Source organism: Mauremys reevesii, linkage group 2 (assembly GCF_016161935.1).
Source record: "Mauremys reevesii isolate NIE-2019 linkage group 2, ASM1616193v1, whole genome shotgun sequence".
Taxonomy (NCBI): domain Eukaryota; kingdom Metazoa; phylum Chordata; order Testudines; family Geoemydidae; genus Mauremys; species Mauremys reevesii.
Genome location: NC_052624.1, coordinates 214,229,899 through 214,248,880, shown reverse-complemented (window position 1 = coordinate 214,248,880; position 18,982 = coordinate 214,229,899). Strand labels below are relative to the sequence as shown.

Sequence of the window (18,982 nt, the reverse complement as noted above, 5' to 3'; positions counted from 1 at the left end):
ACTTCTAAATCTGCTCCACTGAAGTGTTTAAGGGAGTGTAATTTACAGCACTGAGTAGCCAGGAGACAGATTGCAAAAGAAGGGGATAAGATGGTTAAAATAGGCCAGCTCACCTTCTTCCTGCTCCCTTACGCTTAGTTAGACCTACTTTCACCTATTTAACTGCACTTACCCCCATTTACTGAAATGTAACTTACACCACTTTACACGTACCTCCTCTGAACTTAGCCCTCTATCTTTTCTCCTTGGTCCCCTATGTCGACTTGCATCAGCATTGCCACCCTTCAGTAGCTAAGTGGGATCCTGCTGCAGGCTTCCCAGCAGCAGAGTACAAGTGGGTGTCAATCTACTCCTCTTTTAATTTCTGCTGCTGAATCTGACTCTCTCTTCAGGAGCAATCTGCTTTGCAAAGCAGTCAATTGGCAAATTGAGGCCTAGAAATTCATTGTGGCACTAGTTGTGTTTGCTGATCTGCAGGAGACCAGAAGCACATACCTTCAGATGTCAGACTTTATGGTTGAGTGTGAACATAAAATATGAAAATCTGATCATTTTGGACTGGATGGCCTAAATGTATTCCTTCAAGGTGCGCCAAAGGCACCATAGACTGCCAAATTCTACAGTGATTAGCAGAAAGGCTTTATTTAAATCAGAGTATTAATCATTGACTCTGTGAAGATTTTCAACAAATGATGTAATGAAGACAAGACTAGAACAGTGAGGAAGGAGACTATCAACATTCCTAATCTCTTGAGTCCGGTACCTATTTGTTGACATATTGTTAAAATTAAAATAAATAAAACTTAGAAATGAAGGAAGTTTTTGTGGTACAAGCTGTAACAAAAATAGCTGGGAGCTTTTCAGTGGGTTTAAAATAAACCCCTCACTTGGGTGCCTGTTATATATGAATATTTTTGCTGAAAAGAAATTGCAAAAAATATAAATAAGAAAACAAAGCACCTTTTAAAATGAGTTCATTTTTTCAGAATCGACTATTATTAACCATTAAATAAGTAGGTAGATGTTTCTGGAAATGCTGCATAGTAGGTAGTACATGCTTTCATTGTGCTTCCTGGCATTATGGAATAATATGCCTTGTACGGAAATATAATGATCGGTTCTGTTAAATCATGTTCAGTCAGCTTATATAATAACACCTATATTTTGTTATTCATTTCAGATTTCAGAGACCTATGCCTTCCTGCCTAGAGAAGCGGTGACACGATTTCTAATGAGCTGCTCAGAGTGCCAGAAAAGAATGCATTTAAACCCAGATGGAGCAGATCATAAAGGTAGATTTAGTGTCAAATGGTGGAATGTAAAGTAATTTTATTCCTAATAACCATTTATATTTTCCTAGTTTAAGTGAAGGTTCATAAAAATTTGGCAGACTGGAACAGTTCAACAAGTCAGATCATCTCATTTAGTTAAGTTATAAAATAGTGATCTTCTGCATTCACATAAGGGATGGAGTGTAATGCCATGTTCATCCTCAATAGAAAGATGATTTTACCTGGAGGAAATCATTTATTTTAGTTTGGAAATGTTTATACATCCATTTAAAAGTAGGGGATAGATGGGGTGCATGCACTGTAGTCACTGAGGATAGAAGAGCTCATAATTTTTCCTGGGTTTGTGCTTGATTCACATATTTTTTTCATGGAAACTTCTATCTGTACAGCCAAAGAGCAATTGAAAATGCCAAAGTTGGAGCCAAATGACAGAAACTGTCTGACATTTGACTGCAGATTAGACAGAGGTGCCCTCCAATATATCATGCATAATAAACTTATTTATGTTACAGATAATGGAAAACCTCCAACTTTGGTGACCAGTATGATTGATTACAATATGCCAATTACTATGGCCTACATGAAGCACATGAAACTGCAGCTACTAAATTCACAACAAGATGAGGTAAAAATTCAAATATTCAAAGTTTGTTCACTGTTGCTGTTATGGGCCAGATACTGACGGTCTCCTTAGACCCAGTGGCTTTGGTGAAGCATTCTGTGCTGCTGTACAAGAGATATTAGTTCAAGTGTTAGACATTGACTTTTATCTGACTGGGCCAGTGGGGGCTGCGAAGGGTCTGGAGGCAGTATATCCAGTCCTGGATTAGTCCTGTGCTCGGCAATGACCTCCACTTTCAGAGGGGACATTATTATCAGGTCCTGAAGTGAATGCTATCCAGTTCTCAAGGTCAGTAGCCAAGATGCAACACAGTGTGGGAGCGAAAATGGAAGCAATAACAGGATTGGTTTCAATCACTAGGACTAAGGACCTCACTGGGAAGCATAGAGGGAATTAATCCATCCTTCCTAGCAGCTCCATCCCTAATTCAGCAAACACTTAAGTTTGTGCTTAGAGTTAAGCATATGCCTAAGTGCTTTGCTGAACTGGAGTTTCTATCAGAATGAATAAAAAGGGAACTAGGCTAAGAACTGGGCTTCGTCAAAGGGAATTGGGACTAAACCGCTTTTTTGATTATTTATGTTCTTTTCCTTGATTCATGCCGCACTTTTTCAGATATTGGAAAATGCTTCATGAATTGGATGGGAGCTTGCAAATTATTTGTAATAAACTCACTTTGATAGAAACGTATTCATTTACCATGCAAGCTGCCAAATAGTTAGGAGCCCAGTTCTATGCCAGCCAAAAAACAGTCTGACATGCTGTGTCCTTCTGCCTGCCTGCAAGAAATAATCTGAATTTGATTTTTTTTTAAAGAAAAACCTTTAAAAACAACCGTAACAGCTGGATTATGGCAAAGACCCTGATTGACTCTTGAATTCTGTAAAGCCAGCGAGATTCTCTTTCATAATAAGTAGCTATGGACTATTGTTGGGAATTCACGAACTGTTCAAATCCCCACAAAAACTGGATTGTCAGTACTTCTCTAAAAATAGCAGGGATTTCTTTTCTTTACTGGGGGTTTTCTGCAATTGCCTGTGAGCACTCCACACAACTACTGCCTGATCTCCTCTTCCCCACAGCCAGGCTCCCCTGAGTTGGCTACCTGTGGTTGGGAAGCCAATTCCAGAACCACCAACAGCAGGAGATTGGAGGCTTTATCCTTGCAGTGCTGCTTAAAGCTACTTTCTTCTTTCACTTTTCCCCTTCCTCCCACTGAGAATCACTCTTGTCATACGGGGCACAGCCAGGGCAGCTCTATGTATTTTGCTGCCCCAAGCACGGCAGTCAGTCTGCTTTTGGTGGTGCGCCTGCGGAGGTCCACCAGTCCTGCGCCTTCGGCGTACCCGCTGCCGAATTGCCACCGAAACTGCAGGACCGGTGGACCTCCTGCAGGCAAGCCACTGAAGGCAGCCTGACTGCCGCCCTCATGGCGACCGGCAGGGCACCCCCAGCAGCTTCCCGCTCCAGGCACGCGTTTGGTGCGCTGGTGCCTGGATCTGTCCCTGGGCACAGCACTAATGCTGGAGTAGGGCCATTTACTACAGTGTACTCCTCCCCTGCCACAGCTCGAGAATTTCAGTATTGTCCATTCTGGCCTAATGACAGGAATCAGGCCCCCTGCAGTGTACCAGTTTTCCATCCAGGTCAGCCAGCAGGAGTGATATAATGGTAGTAGGAAGCACTCACTTCTTCCTGCACTCCCTCTGTAGCTGACAGCATGGCGTCTTCGATCATGCAAACCCAGTCTTGCTGTGTATGAAATCTTTGCCACATTGTAGCAAGGAATGGTGTTGCAATTTTTAATGTATTTCATTTGCACAATGAGCATTCGCTAATAAGCAGCAGCGTCGCAAGTGACGTTCTTACGGTCATTTTTAAACTTGGCTCACAACTGATACATACCTTCAGTGCCTAGATTTTATATTCTGGAACCAAGAACAAAATGGCAGTGAAAATGTAACAGTATGAAGCAGGAGCATTTCTTCAACACGTCTTCAAACTATTGCATGCAATATGGTGCACTTTAAAAATCCATCCTTTGATTTATATTAAGATTCTGTTTCCAAGGTTTCACTCACCATCTTTGTATCATTGTGGGAGGAGAGGATCTGAGGTGACAACCAATGTATATACTACAGCTAGCCAGCATAGTAATCCAGTCCCTCATAAATAGTAATCTGTCACGCAAACACATTGGGCTAAACAGTAGTTTTTAGATACAGCCCTTGATAAGGGTGGTGTGCAGAACCTCCCTGGCCCACCAGGAGCTCACAGCAGCACTGGGGAATTTACCTCTGTGCTGCAGCTGACAACAGCCCCCCAGCTCCCTCTCCATGCACCCCTCCCCCCGCCCCATAGAATAGGGTAGAGCAGGATTGCACATCATTTACAGAGCCAATGGAGCCCCAAGGATATTCTGGAGTGGGCCAGGAGCAGAAGAGGAGGCGTGGCCAGCGTTCCCCTATGCCTTGTTATTCTCCAGCTGTACAGGTTGATAGGGGGCATGGGCAGCCAGGATTGCCCTAGCCTGCTCTAGGAGCCAAACCAGCCCTTAGCAGCCCCAGAATTAGGAAGGTGTGAGCTACCTCCCCTCGGGTCCCTGCACTGGCCCTAGAATCTATCCCATTGTGCCTGAGGGCTGGGGGAATGTAGATACTGATACAACCTTTGAAAGAGTGCAGTGTGCATTTCCCCTGTACAAGATGATGTGTTGCCTGCACAAAATTATCTGTTACACACAAGGCACCCACCTTTACCCAGTTCCTAGGGCTCAAGGTGTAACCCACTTGATTTAGCCCCCCCCCCCATTCTTTTCCAGTCCCTAGGGCTCTGGGCAAAAGGAACCGACCCTTACCCAGTTCCTAGGGCTCAGGGCATAATCTTTTGAGGGTTTACGGGGTCTTTTACCAGTGAAAACACCTTACACAGTAATATCCGTAACCTCTATTTATTAACAGTTACCAAAACAGACTACGCTCGCTACGCATACAATGCTCACCACTCCCAATAAGGCACATGAACTTTTCTTGATGGACAGTCAGGATCAGGGCATCTGTGGACTCCAGCTTCTGCACATTGTGACTGGCAGTGTGTTGAGGTCTGGCAGCTCTGATCTTGGGGCTGTGTCCTGGAGTTGTTTCTAAAGAACTTTCTTTTGGACCAGTTTATATAGTGAAACTTGAGTCTTGCTTAGCTGTACCTTAACCAATCATTTTACTAAAATATTACTAAACAATTTTCTAACCAATCCTAACATATTGTAAAACAATTCTTTAACCAATCATACCCCACCAACTTAATTGATTTACACCTTGCAAAATTAGTTATGTAACAGACAAACAATCAAAGAACCAGAGACTATACAGATAAACAATAGAGAAGTGGGGACCATAAAAACAAAATAAAAAGTAGGGATTTCACAACTACAACTGTTGATAAGTGATTTCTTGCCAGACAGAATGTTATCAAAGTTTTCTTTAACCATCTTAAGATCTGTTTCTTTATCTGGTGATGCTGGGTACTATTAGTACAGGAGCGCCTTCTTAACACCCAGATATTACATTGTTTTCATGTAATTTAGATGGAACGTGAGGATGTGACTTTCTGCTTCTTGGCTTATGGTTGCTGCTCTTCCAATATGACTGCACAAAAAGGCCTCAGACCGTGTAATATGGCTACAGGAAAAGGCCCCATCCTTACAGGTGCAGAGGGAGATTGGGTCTTGCCCTTGCATCTCTTCTTCGTATCAGGAGGCTACTGTTGCTGTGGGCATGCTAGCCTCCAGCAGCTCTTACATTCCAGCTACTCTGTTTGATGGCTTTGTTGTGGTACCCACCACCTTAGTATTGGAGCAACTCGCACATTAATGAGATTGCCTCACCCTGGTGCCCTTGGTGGAGGTTCTGGCTCTTCCCTCTGTTCAAGTTGTAGAAAGCTTTTCTTGGGGTGGGGTGTTTTGTTTATTGTAATCCAAGGACTGGGTCTGTCATTAACACCTGTGTCGAGGTACAAGGGGGAGTTTTCCAGCATCCTCTCCTCACTCTGACACCTGCCCGGGGTTAGGAACAGTCTAGCCCTTTACCTGTCCAATTTAGCAGTTAGTGACACTGGCTCTAGGGAAACATTCTCCCCTGCTACTAAAGAAATATCAATATTGTCCAGAAAAATCATTGAGACAAAAGAGAAAGGAGTTCATTTGGGGACCAGGTGAAAAGAAAAAAATAACAATATTAATCTTCATCCAGACCAGTTCATTAACATCTAATTCTAGCATTAGCTGAACTTTTCTAAATCATTCATGGTTACTAACAAACAAAAAATTAAAATGCAGTCCATTGCCTGCTAGTTAAAATTCAGTCTTTAGGAAAGAGCAAATGAATATGCCTCATTCTTCATAAAGCATTTAAAACTCTTCTTCAGTGGATACTGTTTAATCTTTGGGTTTTCTTTAAAACTCTCTTGTTGCTAACAGACAAGCCTTTGGAAATGTTGTTATACTCTTAAAAGTGACTGCAGAAATGTCATGGGGGCTTTCCATGTTTGTCTCTCATTGACTTCCAGCTCAAACTCCAAACCCTGCAAACACTTATGAACATGCTTAACTTTAAGCACAGGTGTTGAGCTATTGACTTCAGTGGGACTATCAATGTGAGCTCACGCATCATCATCAATAATAAAGATTCTGTAATCAGAATTAGTAGTTAAGAATTATATTGAAGATGTGTGAGCCAGAATAAAATCCATCTCACTCTCCCAAAATTATATTAGCTAGTTTTGCCTTTGATTTCATTGTGAGCAAGACTGGGCCAGGGGGGAGTAAGAAGATGCCAATTTTGACCTCATTGAGTCCAGAATTTCACTATAAAGTCGCATATCGTCAATGGCACCACTCATTCAGGTAAGGTGAGCAATTCAAGCCCAAAAAATGGAGAACTGTCTTGTTCCACCAAGATTTAATAGCCAAAAGCTGTCTTGAGTTTTCAGACTACTAACACTTTGCTTGTACGAAATAGTCTAGAGAACACTTACTAATATTTGTATTATCATAATTAATTAAACCTGAACGGCACTTGTCAAATAAATGATCATAGTACATTTTGTGATGCATTATCCTTGATCTTATGTTTGTTTCCCTACTCACTAATTCACCAAGGGTCCCTTAGTCATTAGTATGAATTAGCAAATATGTGTAGCATGAACATCATATTTGAAAGTTAGCTTGACTTTTCCTAATGCAAGTGAAACATGAAATTTAAAATTTGCAGGATGAAAGTTCCATAGAAAGTGATGAGTTTGATATGAGTGACTCCACCAGGATGTCGGCTGTGAACTCTGATCTCAGTTCTAATCTTGAAGAAAGAATGCAAAGTCCTCAGAATCTGCAGAGCCAGCAAGATGGTAAGCCTTTTAATAAATAATAATAATAATATAAAAATAGTATGGTTGTCCCTCTTTTGTGCATTACCTTCATTCAGCACCTGCCATGTCCTTTACTTGAGAATCTATTTTAATAGGCAACGTGAGACATAGGCTCACTTTGTCTCAACACACGGATGACAGGGTTGGTTTTATTTTTGCCAGCTAATTGTTGCTTACAAGCAGGCACTTTTACACCATGGCATGCTGGGTTTTTTATATTATTAAACATATAGTGTGTAAACACATGGTATAAGGGGAAGTAAAATCCCTGCAACCCTTCACCTCTGCGTGGCTATCTAGACATTGGGTCCAGGAATGGAGAGACAAGGGGTACTGCATGGCTGCCTACTCTTCCCTCACCTGGAATCTTAGTTCTGAGCACCAGTCTACCACCCTCCAGCAGCAAGGGAGAAGGAGAGAGGGAACTGTGGCTGCCTGCACTACACATGCTTCCCTGGGCTGTTTCTGGGCTGCAGTGGACTGAGCTGTGTGCTGGGACACAATCTAGCCCATACTTAGGGTAGATACTCTCTTTATATCCAATCACAGGTTATATCTTATTTCTATGGAGCCTGCTTTTGTGCTTTCCCCCCCAAGACCACCACTATGAAAGTATAGTTCATTCTTCGTTATATAAAAAACCTAAACAGATGAGAGAACTAAAGAATTAGTGTAAGCCAGACAAAGAGTATACACTGAAACAATGTCTTTAGCTTTGTAGATATGTATATATGAGATTTACTTGATGAAATGATTCAGATTTCAGGACTGTTGCTTAAAGCAGTGATGTCAAACATGACCTGTGGGCCAGATCTAGCCCACTTGGTGCATTTATTTGACCCAATAGAAGTAGTCACATGATCCAGAAACTAAGCTTTTGCTAAAAATAAAAAGTACGTTTCTAGCCCTTGTGAAGACAATATTCCACACAAGAAGAGAGTATAAATCAATACAGCAACATCTTTCTGGGTCTGCAAACAGCTTCAGACAATGGCTCAGAGTATGAACTCCCCCGTTCCTTAGTTATCTTATTGGAATGTTGTCTCCAAAGCCCAGTGAAGACACATAAGTGTCAATATTAACTATTTAATCACTGATCATTTTAGTGGATGGAATGGGGGTAGGAATGGAAATGAAAAACAACGGGTTGAGAATTGGGAGTTGCTGTAGGGAAAGAAATGCAGAAGGAAGAATGGAGGAGACACACAAAGACAGGGAAGAAGGAGAGAAGCAAAGGAAGAAGAATGGTGAAGAAAGAGAAGCAAAGGATAGAACTAGTGGTGATGTAAAGGTGAATCTTTAGTCATTAAAATTTAGTTACTACAAAAAGCCAGAATTCTACCCTGGATCTCTGCACAAACCAGTCATTGACTTCAGTGGAAGTTCTTCTTTGGATTGTGGGTGGGGGTATGGATTATAAATTTATGCCTTGGACTACTGATCATAATACAAAATTAGCTCTGGCTGTGGGGGAATGGAAGACTATTTTGTGCCACCACAGTCTCCTCTTTGGAAAGACTTTCTAGCATTGATAACACTTTGCAAACTTTGCATAGGTTAATCAAGCTCTGGGTCTAGTGTGTGTTTACATGTGTGTAATCTGTTCTATTGATATTTATAGATATCACCACCATTGTGGAATCTGAGTCTCTTGGGAGACAAGTCCTGATTCACCACTGTGTAACTCCACTTATATGCTGGTGTAATTCAACTGAAATCATGGTGTTACATCAGTATAAACTGGAGTGATGCAGTGGTGAAGCAGGCCCTATCACTAAATGTGAAGCATAGGGTGAAAGACAATTGCCCTGCAAGTCCTACCAGTTTAGTATGTTAGATCAGTGATACTCACACTGAGGCTTAGGGGCTGTAAATGGCTTTTTTAATGAGTCTCCTGAGGCTCTTTGCAGCACATGATATTAAAACAGTGCAATATATAGTTATTAACCAAATCAGGATGCTTTTATTATTAGCCAATTTTAGTTGATAAAATAATATTTGGTTAGAATATCCAAGAATATATATATAAACAATGAAGTCACTCTACTCTGGCTCTTTTGGATAATGTTGATCGCTAATTGGGCTCCTGAACCACTGAGATCTGAGTGTCACTGTATTAGACCATGATTCCACGATTGTAAATATAGTTCTACCTATTCATTAACACAATATTCAGTTAGGGGCCCAATGCAGTGAGCTGCAGAAAGCATGCTGGAAGAATTGTGACTTAAGGATGTTCATGGGTTTCTAGTGCATTCTCTTCCATGATCAAGCTGTTTGAATTTAAACAGTGCAAGGATGAATATAAGATGCATATAAAGGGTAAAAATCATGCTATTTTGCTGGGTCCAAGCAAGGCCCTCTACATGTTTAGAAGCTTCCTGGTACCTATCAGCCACATACTCTGGCCTCTGGAAAGCACACAGGAGTCTGTGCCAGTTTATAGTGCTGAGTGAGTATTGCACAAGGGGTCACAATTCATACATGCAAATCCTCCCATAAGGTCAACAGCAATTGTTTCACCAATAGTCACCCCCTGATTGCCTTCCAGCCCTGTGCCTTGCCTACGGACTGAGGATAAATTCCATTCCCCAGCCTGCATGCCGTTCTCCACACAAAGCCCTTTTACTCAAGCTTTATGGAGGGGAGGTGGAGGAGAGATGAATTTCACCTCTAGCACCTGATCCACAATGATATCATTAAGGGCAGTTCTCACTACAAAATAGACTTCATACATTTTTAAACAATAGAGACTTGATTAACACTTACTGGTGAAAGGGATAAAATAGCACCCCAAGCACCTGTACCTGCAACCATTGGGGAGGAGCTGGGAGAGAGCTGCCTCAGCTCCAGTTTGTAATCAAATCATTCCCCAGCTGCCCTGGCCATACCCCCTTCTGGGGCAGCCCCACTTGGCTGGTCTCCCAGTGGAGTAGACTGTATATAAGGCAGTCACAGCAGCTAGTTAGTTAACAGGATTACAAGCTACTTAACTGCCCCACCTACCTTCTGTAAATCTAGTTCTATGTCTCTCTGGCCTCTTCCAAGCTTCCTATGCCCTTGTTCTAAGCTGATTCTTTGTGAGAGACCCTATTTATCACTTACCTGCAGGCAGAGCTCCAGCCGAACAGCTGAGCTTTGTTTGTCTGACCCTGATGCTGCTCTGGGGACTCTGATATTATCAGACCAGACCCATCAGCCCTTGCCTCAGATCATGGATTGAAGGCAGGGTTTGTAAACATCTTTAGTCTGCCTAAAAGATGAGTCTGTGTGCTTTTAATTGGGGGTTACTAGATTTTAAAGCTCTTCAAAGCTTTTAAAGTGGGTTTTGTTGTGAAAGCTATCCTTTAAATGCCTCCGTTAAGAGCTGCATGAAGATATAAAGTTCTTCTGTTAGCAGGAGTTAGAACAGGGGTCAGCAACCTTTCAGCAGTGGTGTGCGGAGTCTTCATTTATTCATTCTGATTTAAGGTTTCATGTGCCAGTAATACATTTAAATGTTTTTAGAAGGTCTCTTTCTATAAGTCTATAATATATAATTAAACTGTTGTTGTATGTAAAATAAAGTAATTTTAAATGAAGCTTCTTAAACATTTAAAAAAAATTAAAATGCAGAGACCCCCGGACTGGTGGCCAGGACCCGGGCAGTGTGAGTGCCACTGAAAATCAGCTTGCGTGCTGCCTTCGGCACACATGCCATAGGATGCCTAACCCCTGAGTTAGAACCTTGTGCAAAACTGCTGAGTAAATTCTGCAGACTCATTGTAGCAACTCACCTCTCCCAGAATAAGAGAAGGAGGGGAGAAGCTTTTGCAAGGAAAGTAGGGACTCATTTGGGTAGGTCCCTAGAAACTGGTGTGAATTTAATGTTTTGCTACTATCTCCTGAGTTACCAATAAAGGCAATCATCAGGAGGGGGATAAAATGGACCACTTTGTTTTAACTGGAATAAGATGGAAGCTATAGCTATTCACAGTACAGTTTCCTATACTAAAACATACCAAAGTGAGTTAAGACCTCTTTTGACTTTGTGCTTTGTCTGCACACAATTTTTAAGCTAACACTATTTAAAAAAAAAGTTCTTTAAGTATATAACTTTCCCCTACAGACATTTTCATTATTATATGAAACATGTAGAGCTGTTTACAGTTAAAATTAACAATGCCATGATTAAACTTTAGCTAGAAACTCTGTTGATACAAAGATAATAAGGGTCTAATACTTGATTTTTTTTTTAAATATTTTGTATTAGAGCATTTGTAGTGTATAGGAATGGGGTAGTATTTCTTGAAATAGCTTGAGAGTCCTCTGGTGGTGCTCACTTTGTTCTTTGTAGCAGTAAGTTGCTAGGTTTTACACATTGTGTATATTTACTAAATATGCCTATTTGTATCCCACCATTCCCCTGTGGTTCCTTCATATTATTTGTTGTTTAAAGAGCAAAAGACACAACAGTATTCCCCATTTTTTTCAAAAGTTGTGACATTAACTCCTGTAAAACACAGTGTTGGCTAATTCAGTTAAACTAGGTATCATTAGAAGTATTGTCTAACAGTCTGTTATACATACAGTTTTCTTTGTTTATACTCCAAAATTAGTTCAAGCCAAATTTATAATCCATCTTCCCATGCAATAACAGGTGAGCTACAATAATTCCTTGTTTCAGAGTAGCAGCCATGTTAATCTGTATCCACAAAAAGAACAGGAGTACTTGTGGCACCTTAGAGACTAACAAATTTATTTCAGCATGAGTAATTCCTTGAGCTCTTTACTTTGTCCTGGAAGACCTTTGATTTTAAAAATCAGCTCAAAAATTCTCTTTTCCTCAGAGTAACATTAAGCAAAGCATGATAGGTGCAAACACCAGGCAGAAGAAAAGTCTAGAACAAATGGATGAATGGGCACACTGTACTACAGGATGTTTTTTCATCATAGTTGCATACATTTCAGGCCTGACCCTGACATTGCTGAGCACTGGGAGTTATGAAGTCACTGAGGTCAAAATCAAAATCAGCACTAGGCCTATAATGAGCTTTTTTCTGTAAGTGAACCAGATACAGAACTCCCAGTGAGTTCAACATACAGTGCAGGTCAAGGATCAGGCCCAGGATTATATTAGTCATTAGCTGACAACACAGCTTTATTTTTAGTTCAGACACAAAGTTTGTACAGAACTGTTCATGACGAACAAGGTGTGAGAGGGGCTGAACACCGCTGGTCAGGTGGGAAAGCCTCTCAGATCTAGTGGACTTAAGGGAAGTGCTCAAAACCTTAAAGGACTGGGCTCAAATATTTTGAAGTGTTTTTTTGATGTATGAATCTGAGTTTAGATTTAAAAAAAAACAAACCACTATTGAAATGGTATTTTTAATGTGTAAGGGATTCTGAGAGTTTAGTAAGTCAAAGTTATAGCACACTAAAAAGAAAGTAGCCTGTCAGTGTATTCCTTATTTTCTTGTCAGTTGTACTACATTTGCTATGCATAAAACCTTCATTTATGTACCTTCCAAAATCCTATTTTTAGGTATGTTTTTGGATTTACTACTACTTGATTAGTTTTATTTTGTAATCAGCATACTACAGTGAGTACAGCTGCAATACTGTGAATATCACTTATGCCTAGTATAGCAGATAGATTAAACATACAGTTTTAAACAAACAGATGTTTTGAGCAAATTAGTCTCACTTCTGTTTAGTGTAGGGAGTCTTGACTGAATAAGGACTGCAGGATGCGGTCCTATAGAAAGAACAGGGACACAATACACCATTCTCAAATTTCATGGAGACTATTGCAATTTGTACATTAACTAGGGGATTGAGTCCTGTGATGTACTGAGTCCTTGAATCTCACTGAAGTCAATGGAGAATAGAAGTACTCAAGCAGATTCTCATTTTTACATGGCAGAGAATTCTAGTATGACAAGATGCTAGAATTTCTAGGTGATGTCTAATCCAAGATATTCATGCATTTCATGGCAGTGCCAAGAAAAGTTAGTAATATAAGAATATCAATAAGAAGACCTTGTGAATTGAGTTTAATGATCTTAGTCCAGTTCCTATTAGACATCTGGCCACATCACAAAAAGCCACCATCAAAATTGGCATTAAATGGCATCTTTGGTAAGCTCAGCTGCAGGAGTAAGGACTGAATAGGTCTAGAAATCCCAAGGACCCTTGCCTGAAAGATTATCTCAAAGATGAGGGCTGAGGCAAACAGGCAGGGCATCATAGAATATCAGGGTTGGAAGGCACCTCAGGAGGTCATGTAGTCCAACCCTCCTGGCTCCTGCCTCTGCTAGGCTCAGATAAAGTCATTCAGAGACCCCTGGGTTCTGAAACCACAGGTGCTTTTATTTACAAGTTTGGGCTCCCACCACCTTCTCACCATACACGGTTCTGAAGCCAGGAGGGAGGGGCTTTCTCCCTACTTGCACTCTCTCATTCTCCTCCACAACTACTCTGGCTTCCTTTTCCCCAATCTCTTATATAGCTCTGGGCTAATTGGGCTGGCAGCTGGCTCTCATTCCCCAGTTAGGGCAGGTTCTTTCCAGCCAGCTCCACTTTATTCACTTCAATGGGGCTGGAGGCAGGGGGCTGATTCTGCAGTTCTTCTGGTCAGAACCTTGTCACAACAGGAGAAAAGTTTATTCAGTCAGGAAGCAAGGCTATAGTATATCGCTCAATCTGAAAAAAATTTAATACCTTGTTCACCTAAGCAGAGTCTTACTGAATTTAAGAACTTGGTGTATTGCAATAGTTTTATTTTACCTTAGTGGAGTGACATCCTGGGGTGAATTTGGCCCATTGGCTTTGCTTAAGTGTAGTTTAGTTTGCACAAATGAATATATTAACTGCAAAAAATACACTAAAATAATCATTAATACTAATACAATTGTAGAAATCAAGTTCCATAGACATTTTGATGACTTCTTTGGAGCTGATGTAGTGCAAGTGAATGAAATTCTGCTAGTAACATTGCAATAACTCTTGGGCGCTAATACAATGTACTGTATGTACAATGATGATGTACTGTATTAAGAATGTGTAATAGCTCTAAATGTCAATGCAGCTATATTACGTACTTTTAGTCTTTAACATCACCATGGAACCTGTGGAGAGTTGAGTGGACTTTTCAGTGTCAAATATTTTAAAACACCATCTTCCTCTGGCCTGGCAACTGATTTTGCATTGTCATCAGAATGACTCCACAGCTAGGCAAGTATCTGATGCACATTCTTGGGTGGTGGTAGCAGGGGCGGCTCCAGGCCCCAGCCCACCAAGCGCGAGCTTGGGGCGGCATGCCACGGGGGGCGCTCTGCCGGTCGCTGGGAGGGCGACAGGCGGCTCCGGTGGACCTCCCGCAGGCATGCCTGCGGAGGGTCCGCTGGTCCCGCGGCTCCGGGTGGAGCATCCGCAGGCGTGCCTGCGGGAGGTCCACCGGAGCCGCGGGACCAGCAGACCCTCCACGGGCACATCTGCAGGAGGTCCACCGGAGCCGCGGGACCTGCGACCGGCAGAGCGCCCCCCCCACGGCGTGCCGCCGTGCTTGGGGCGGCGAAATCGCTAGAGCCGCCCCTGGGTGGTAGTGAGTAATCTGCTTTTGATATTGTATCTGGTGTGGCTCCAACCTCTGGTGAGATTAAAATAGCAGCATATTTCTATCAAGGACACTGCTTTCTCCTCCCATCTCCCATATTAGGGTCTGGCTACACTGGCGAGTTGCAGCGCTGGAAAGCCTCCACCAGCACTGCAATTAGTAAGTGGCCACACCTGCAGGGCACTTCCAGCGCTGCAACTCCCTGGCTGCAGCGCTTGCCGTACACCTCACTCAGCATGGGGAATAAGGATTCCAGCGCTGGTGCTGCAGCGCTGGTCATCAAGTGTGGCCACACACCAGCGCTGTGATTGGCGTCCAGGGTATAAGGATGTATCCCAGAATGCTTTTATAAATTACTCTCTTTGTTTTGTTATGCAGCCTCTCTTTGTTTTGTTGTGAACGAGCTCCATGCGGAGCTCCGTTGCCGTTTATCTAAAAAACAAACAGAGCTCCTGTTTGCTGTGATCATCTGTACCTGGCTCAGGGCCGGCTCCAGACCCCAGCGCGGCAAGCACGCGCGTGGGGCGGCCCTTTCCCGGGGGGGCGGCAGATTGGGCCGGCGGACCTGCCGCAGTCATGCCTGCGGACGGTTCGCTGGTCCCACGGCTCGGCTGGACCTCCCGCAGGCATGACTGTGGCAGCTCAAGCGGAGCCGCTGGACCTGCGAACCGTTCGCAGCTGCGGGAGGTCCAGCTGAGCCGCGCGACCAGCGGACCCTCTGCAGTCATGCCCGCGGGAGGTCCGCTGCTCCCGCGGCTCCGGGGCGCCTCCCGCGCATGACTGCTTGGGGCGGCCAAAAAGGTAGAGCCGCCCCTGACCTGGCTGTAAACAATCAAATGAGATTGCAGGCAGGGAGTGAATGAAACAGCGGGGAGTCGTGTTGGCTGCAGGCTGTTTGCAATTAAGAGTTAAGACTAAGGGGTTGGAAACATGTTCTGATTTTTCAAGTCAGGAAGCTAACACACAGTGTTGGCTCCAAAAATCCACTCTCTCTCTTCCCCCGCTCCCTGTCACACTAGACCCCACCCCACCCCCCTCTTTTGAAAAGCACGTTGCGGCCACTTGAATGCTGGGATAGCTGCCCATAATGCATCACTCCCAGCAGCGCTGCTAATGCTGCAAATGTGGCCACACACCAGTGCTGGTAGCTGTGAGTGTGGCCACACACCAGCGCTGCTCCTACACAGCTGGATGACCAGTGCTGCAAACCGTAAGTGTAGCCATACTCTCAGTGTCATTAAGTATTACCCATATCCATAGGTGGCAGGTTTGTATAATTTTTGGTGGGGCCCAAAATGGTGGTGCCCCCCGACTCCTGCCCTGTAAGCTGATATAAAATGAAGCTACAACGCATCAGTACCACAAGATTACAAGGGTCAATTAAAAGTGGAAAGTCAGAAGCAGCACTTGCCTTCTTCAATATACAGTATTATATTTTGTTGCACCTGTTGTGATGAAGTGGGAATGTTCTTAATATTTTCTCTGAATACTGTGTGGGTGCCTCAGTTTCCCCTGCAAGATGCCAACTGAAGGTGTTGGGGACAAAGAGATCAGGTGGCCTCCTTGTCCAGAAGAGAGACAGAGGCCAGAGGAGGGAGTGTCAGTTTGGAGCTGGCTGGGGAAATGGGGAGAGACCCAGAACTTGGTTCTGGGCTCCCCACCCCCCAAGATGGACCTGACAGAAGGGTTCTGTTTTCTGTACCAACAAGCTCTGTTTAAACTGTGTTCCTGTCATCTAATAAACCTTCTGTTTTACTGTCTGGCTGAGAGTCACATCTGACTGTGGAGTTGGGGTGCAGGGCCCTCTGGTTGCCCCAGGACCAGCCTGGGCAGACTCGCTGTGGAAAGTGCATGATGTGGAAGGGCATGCTGAATGCTCTGAGGTCAGACCCAGGAAGGTGTAAGCTTCTTGCCCTGGAGACAGTATGCTCCAAGAGAGGAGGCTCCCCCAGAGTCCTGACTGGCTTTGTATGGAGTTGTTCCAAAGCATCACAGCATCCCCTTCCACACTGTGCACTTCCCAGAAGTCCGCACAGGCACTGACACTCCCTCCTCCGGCCTTTGTCTCTTTTCCAGGCATTAGGAGGCCACCCGATCTCTCTGTTCTCCAACACCTTCAGTTGGTACCTTGCAGGGGAAACTGATTTGGGAGAAATGAAGTAAAAGCTGCCCAAACTGAGCTTGAGCACTCCTGAATTTTGAGGTGTTCAAATCCGGAAGGCAGGTGCTGGGGGTGGGAGAGGGCTGTGGGCTCCATGGGGGAGCATGGCAGCAACTGTCTGGAGCTGCACGGAGCCAGACACGCTGGTCTGAGTGGCACAGTAAGCGGTTTGGGGGTTGGAGAAGAGGTAGGGAGTTCCGGGGGGCAGTCAAAGGACAAGGAGCAGGGGGGGTTGGATGGGGCAGAGGTTCGAAGGGGCAGTCAGGGGACAGGCAGCAATTGGATAGGCATGGGAGTCCAGGAGGTTTATCAGGGGACAGGTAGGGGGTGCGGTCCTGGGGGGGGAAGTTGGGTGGGGTCTCAGGAGGGGGCCGTTGGGGACAAGGAGAAGGGAGGCTTAGATAGGAGCTGAGGTCCCAAGGGGCAGTTAGGGGCAGGGGTCTCAGGAGGGGGTAATCGGGGAACAAGGGCCAGTGGTGCTTAGATAGGGGGTGGAGGTCCTGGGGGGCAGTTGGGGCAGGGGTCTGGGGAGGGGGCAATCAGCAGCCAGGAGCTGGGATTCAAAGGGCTCTGGGCTGCCTTCAACCGCGGGGATCCCAGAGCCCTTTAAATCCCAGCCCCGGCTGGGAGTCAGAGGGCTCTGGGCTGCCTGCAACCGCGGGGAGCCCAGAGCCTTTTAAATCCCAGCCGCGGCCGGGAATCAAAGGGCGCTGGGCTGCCCACTGCGGGAGCCCAGAGCCCTCTGATTCCCGGCCGCGGCTGGGATTTAAAAGGCTCTGGGCTGCCGGCAGCGCAGAGCAGGGGAGAAACCTAGCTCCAAATATTGCTGGAGCAGAGCCCCTGTCTGTAAATATTCCTGGGGCTAAAGCCCCAGGAGCCCATATAAGTTGGCGCCTATGCCCATATCCCAGAGTTCAGAACTCTACCTTCCAAACACCCACCATATCTAGGCAGCCTCAAGAAACAAGAGTGAGATCAGGAGTAAGACACATACCCCTCATGGTAATGCAGTGTGTGACAGCTTGACTGCTGGGACAATATACTGTTCATGTGCAGAATTCTCTCTTCTCATGGAAGTAATGCAGCTCTACAAGCACCTTATGGGTGCATTGTGCTAAAGAACATATCTGCTGTCACTTTTCTGTTTTAATTACTAACTACATATGTTCTTTAATCCTTTTCTTTTTTTAAACTTCTGTTTTTTTAAAAAGTGCCTTTGTTTATACTCTAATTTGCTTTAAAGACTAAAATATTTCTAACCATGAATTATGCATTTAGCAGACTCTGTGCTGCATTCTGACTGGTTCATTGTGACCAGGGAACAATTTCATTTCCCACACCATGCTCCCAGCTGCACAACTGTCACTTTCTATTACTTTTGCCTTGAACAGTTGAGGATGGCTTGTAATGACAATAATTGCCTCAAAATTGTTTGTCATGTTTGACTTGTTAGCAACCAACTACTAACTGTTGGTTACAATCAAGTTCTTAGCTGTCGTTGCACAATTACATGAGGCAATATTTTCAACCAATAATAGTTCAAAAATGAAAATTATTCTTACAGAAAAACACTAAAATACTTGCTGACACTCCATTCTGGTTAGCTCCATCATGTTTGCATAACCCACCCCGTCCCAAGAGTGAAATTTACCCCTGTATAGAGAGCTAGCTCCAAGCCTATATATCTACTTAGTCCCTATTTTCAGGAGTTAAGTGGTGCACTGGCATTGTGCTGAGCCTCTGCTGACAGATGAATTTCAGCCAGTAGAAATAACCAATAACTGTCCAAAGGAATGTTTCCCCTTTTCCTGCTCAGTTATTCAACTGAGTCCATTTTCTGTTGATTTCAGTAGAGCCAGCCCTAAAACATTTACTCCACCTTTTTTAGA

The 18,982-nt window shown here is 43.9% G+C and overlaps 1 protein-coding gene across 5 annotated transcripts in view; it reads left to right on the top strand.

Annotated features, from left to right (window-relative positions):
• Positions 1 to 18,982, top strand: part of NOL4 (nucleolar protein 4) — a 333,499-nt gene that overhangs the window by 138,060 nt on the left and 176,457 nt on the right. For all 5 annotated transcript variants that reach the window (XM_039526516.1, XM_039526514.1, XM_039526515.1 and 2 more), the window contains 3 exons: positions 1,181 to 1,292; positions 1,805 to 1,917; positions 7,182 to 7,314. In XM_039526516.1, coding sequence (XP_039382450.1) covers positions 1,181 to 1,292; positions 1,805 to 1,917; positions 7,182 to 7,314 — 358 coding nt within the window. The remainder of the gene's footprint in view (positions 1 to 1,180; positions 1,293 to 1,804; positions 1,918 to 7,181; positions 7,315 to 18,982) is intronic.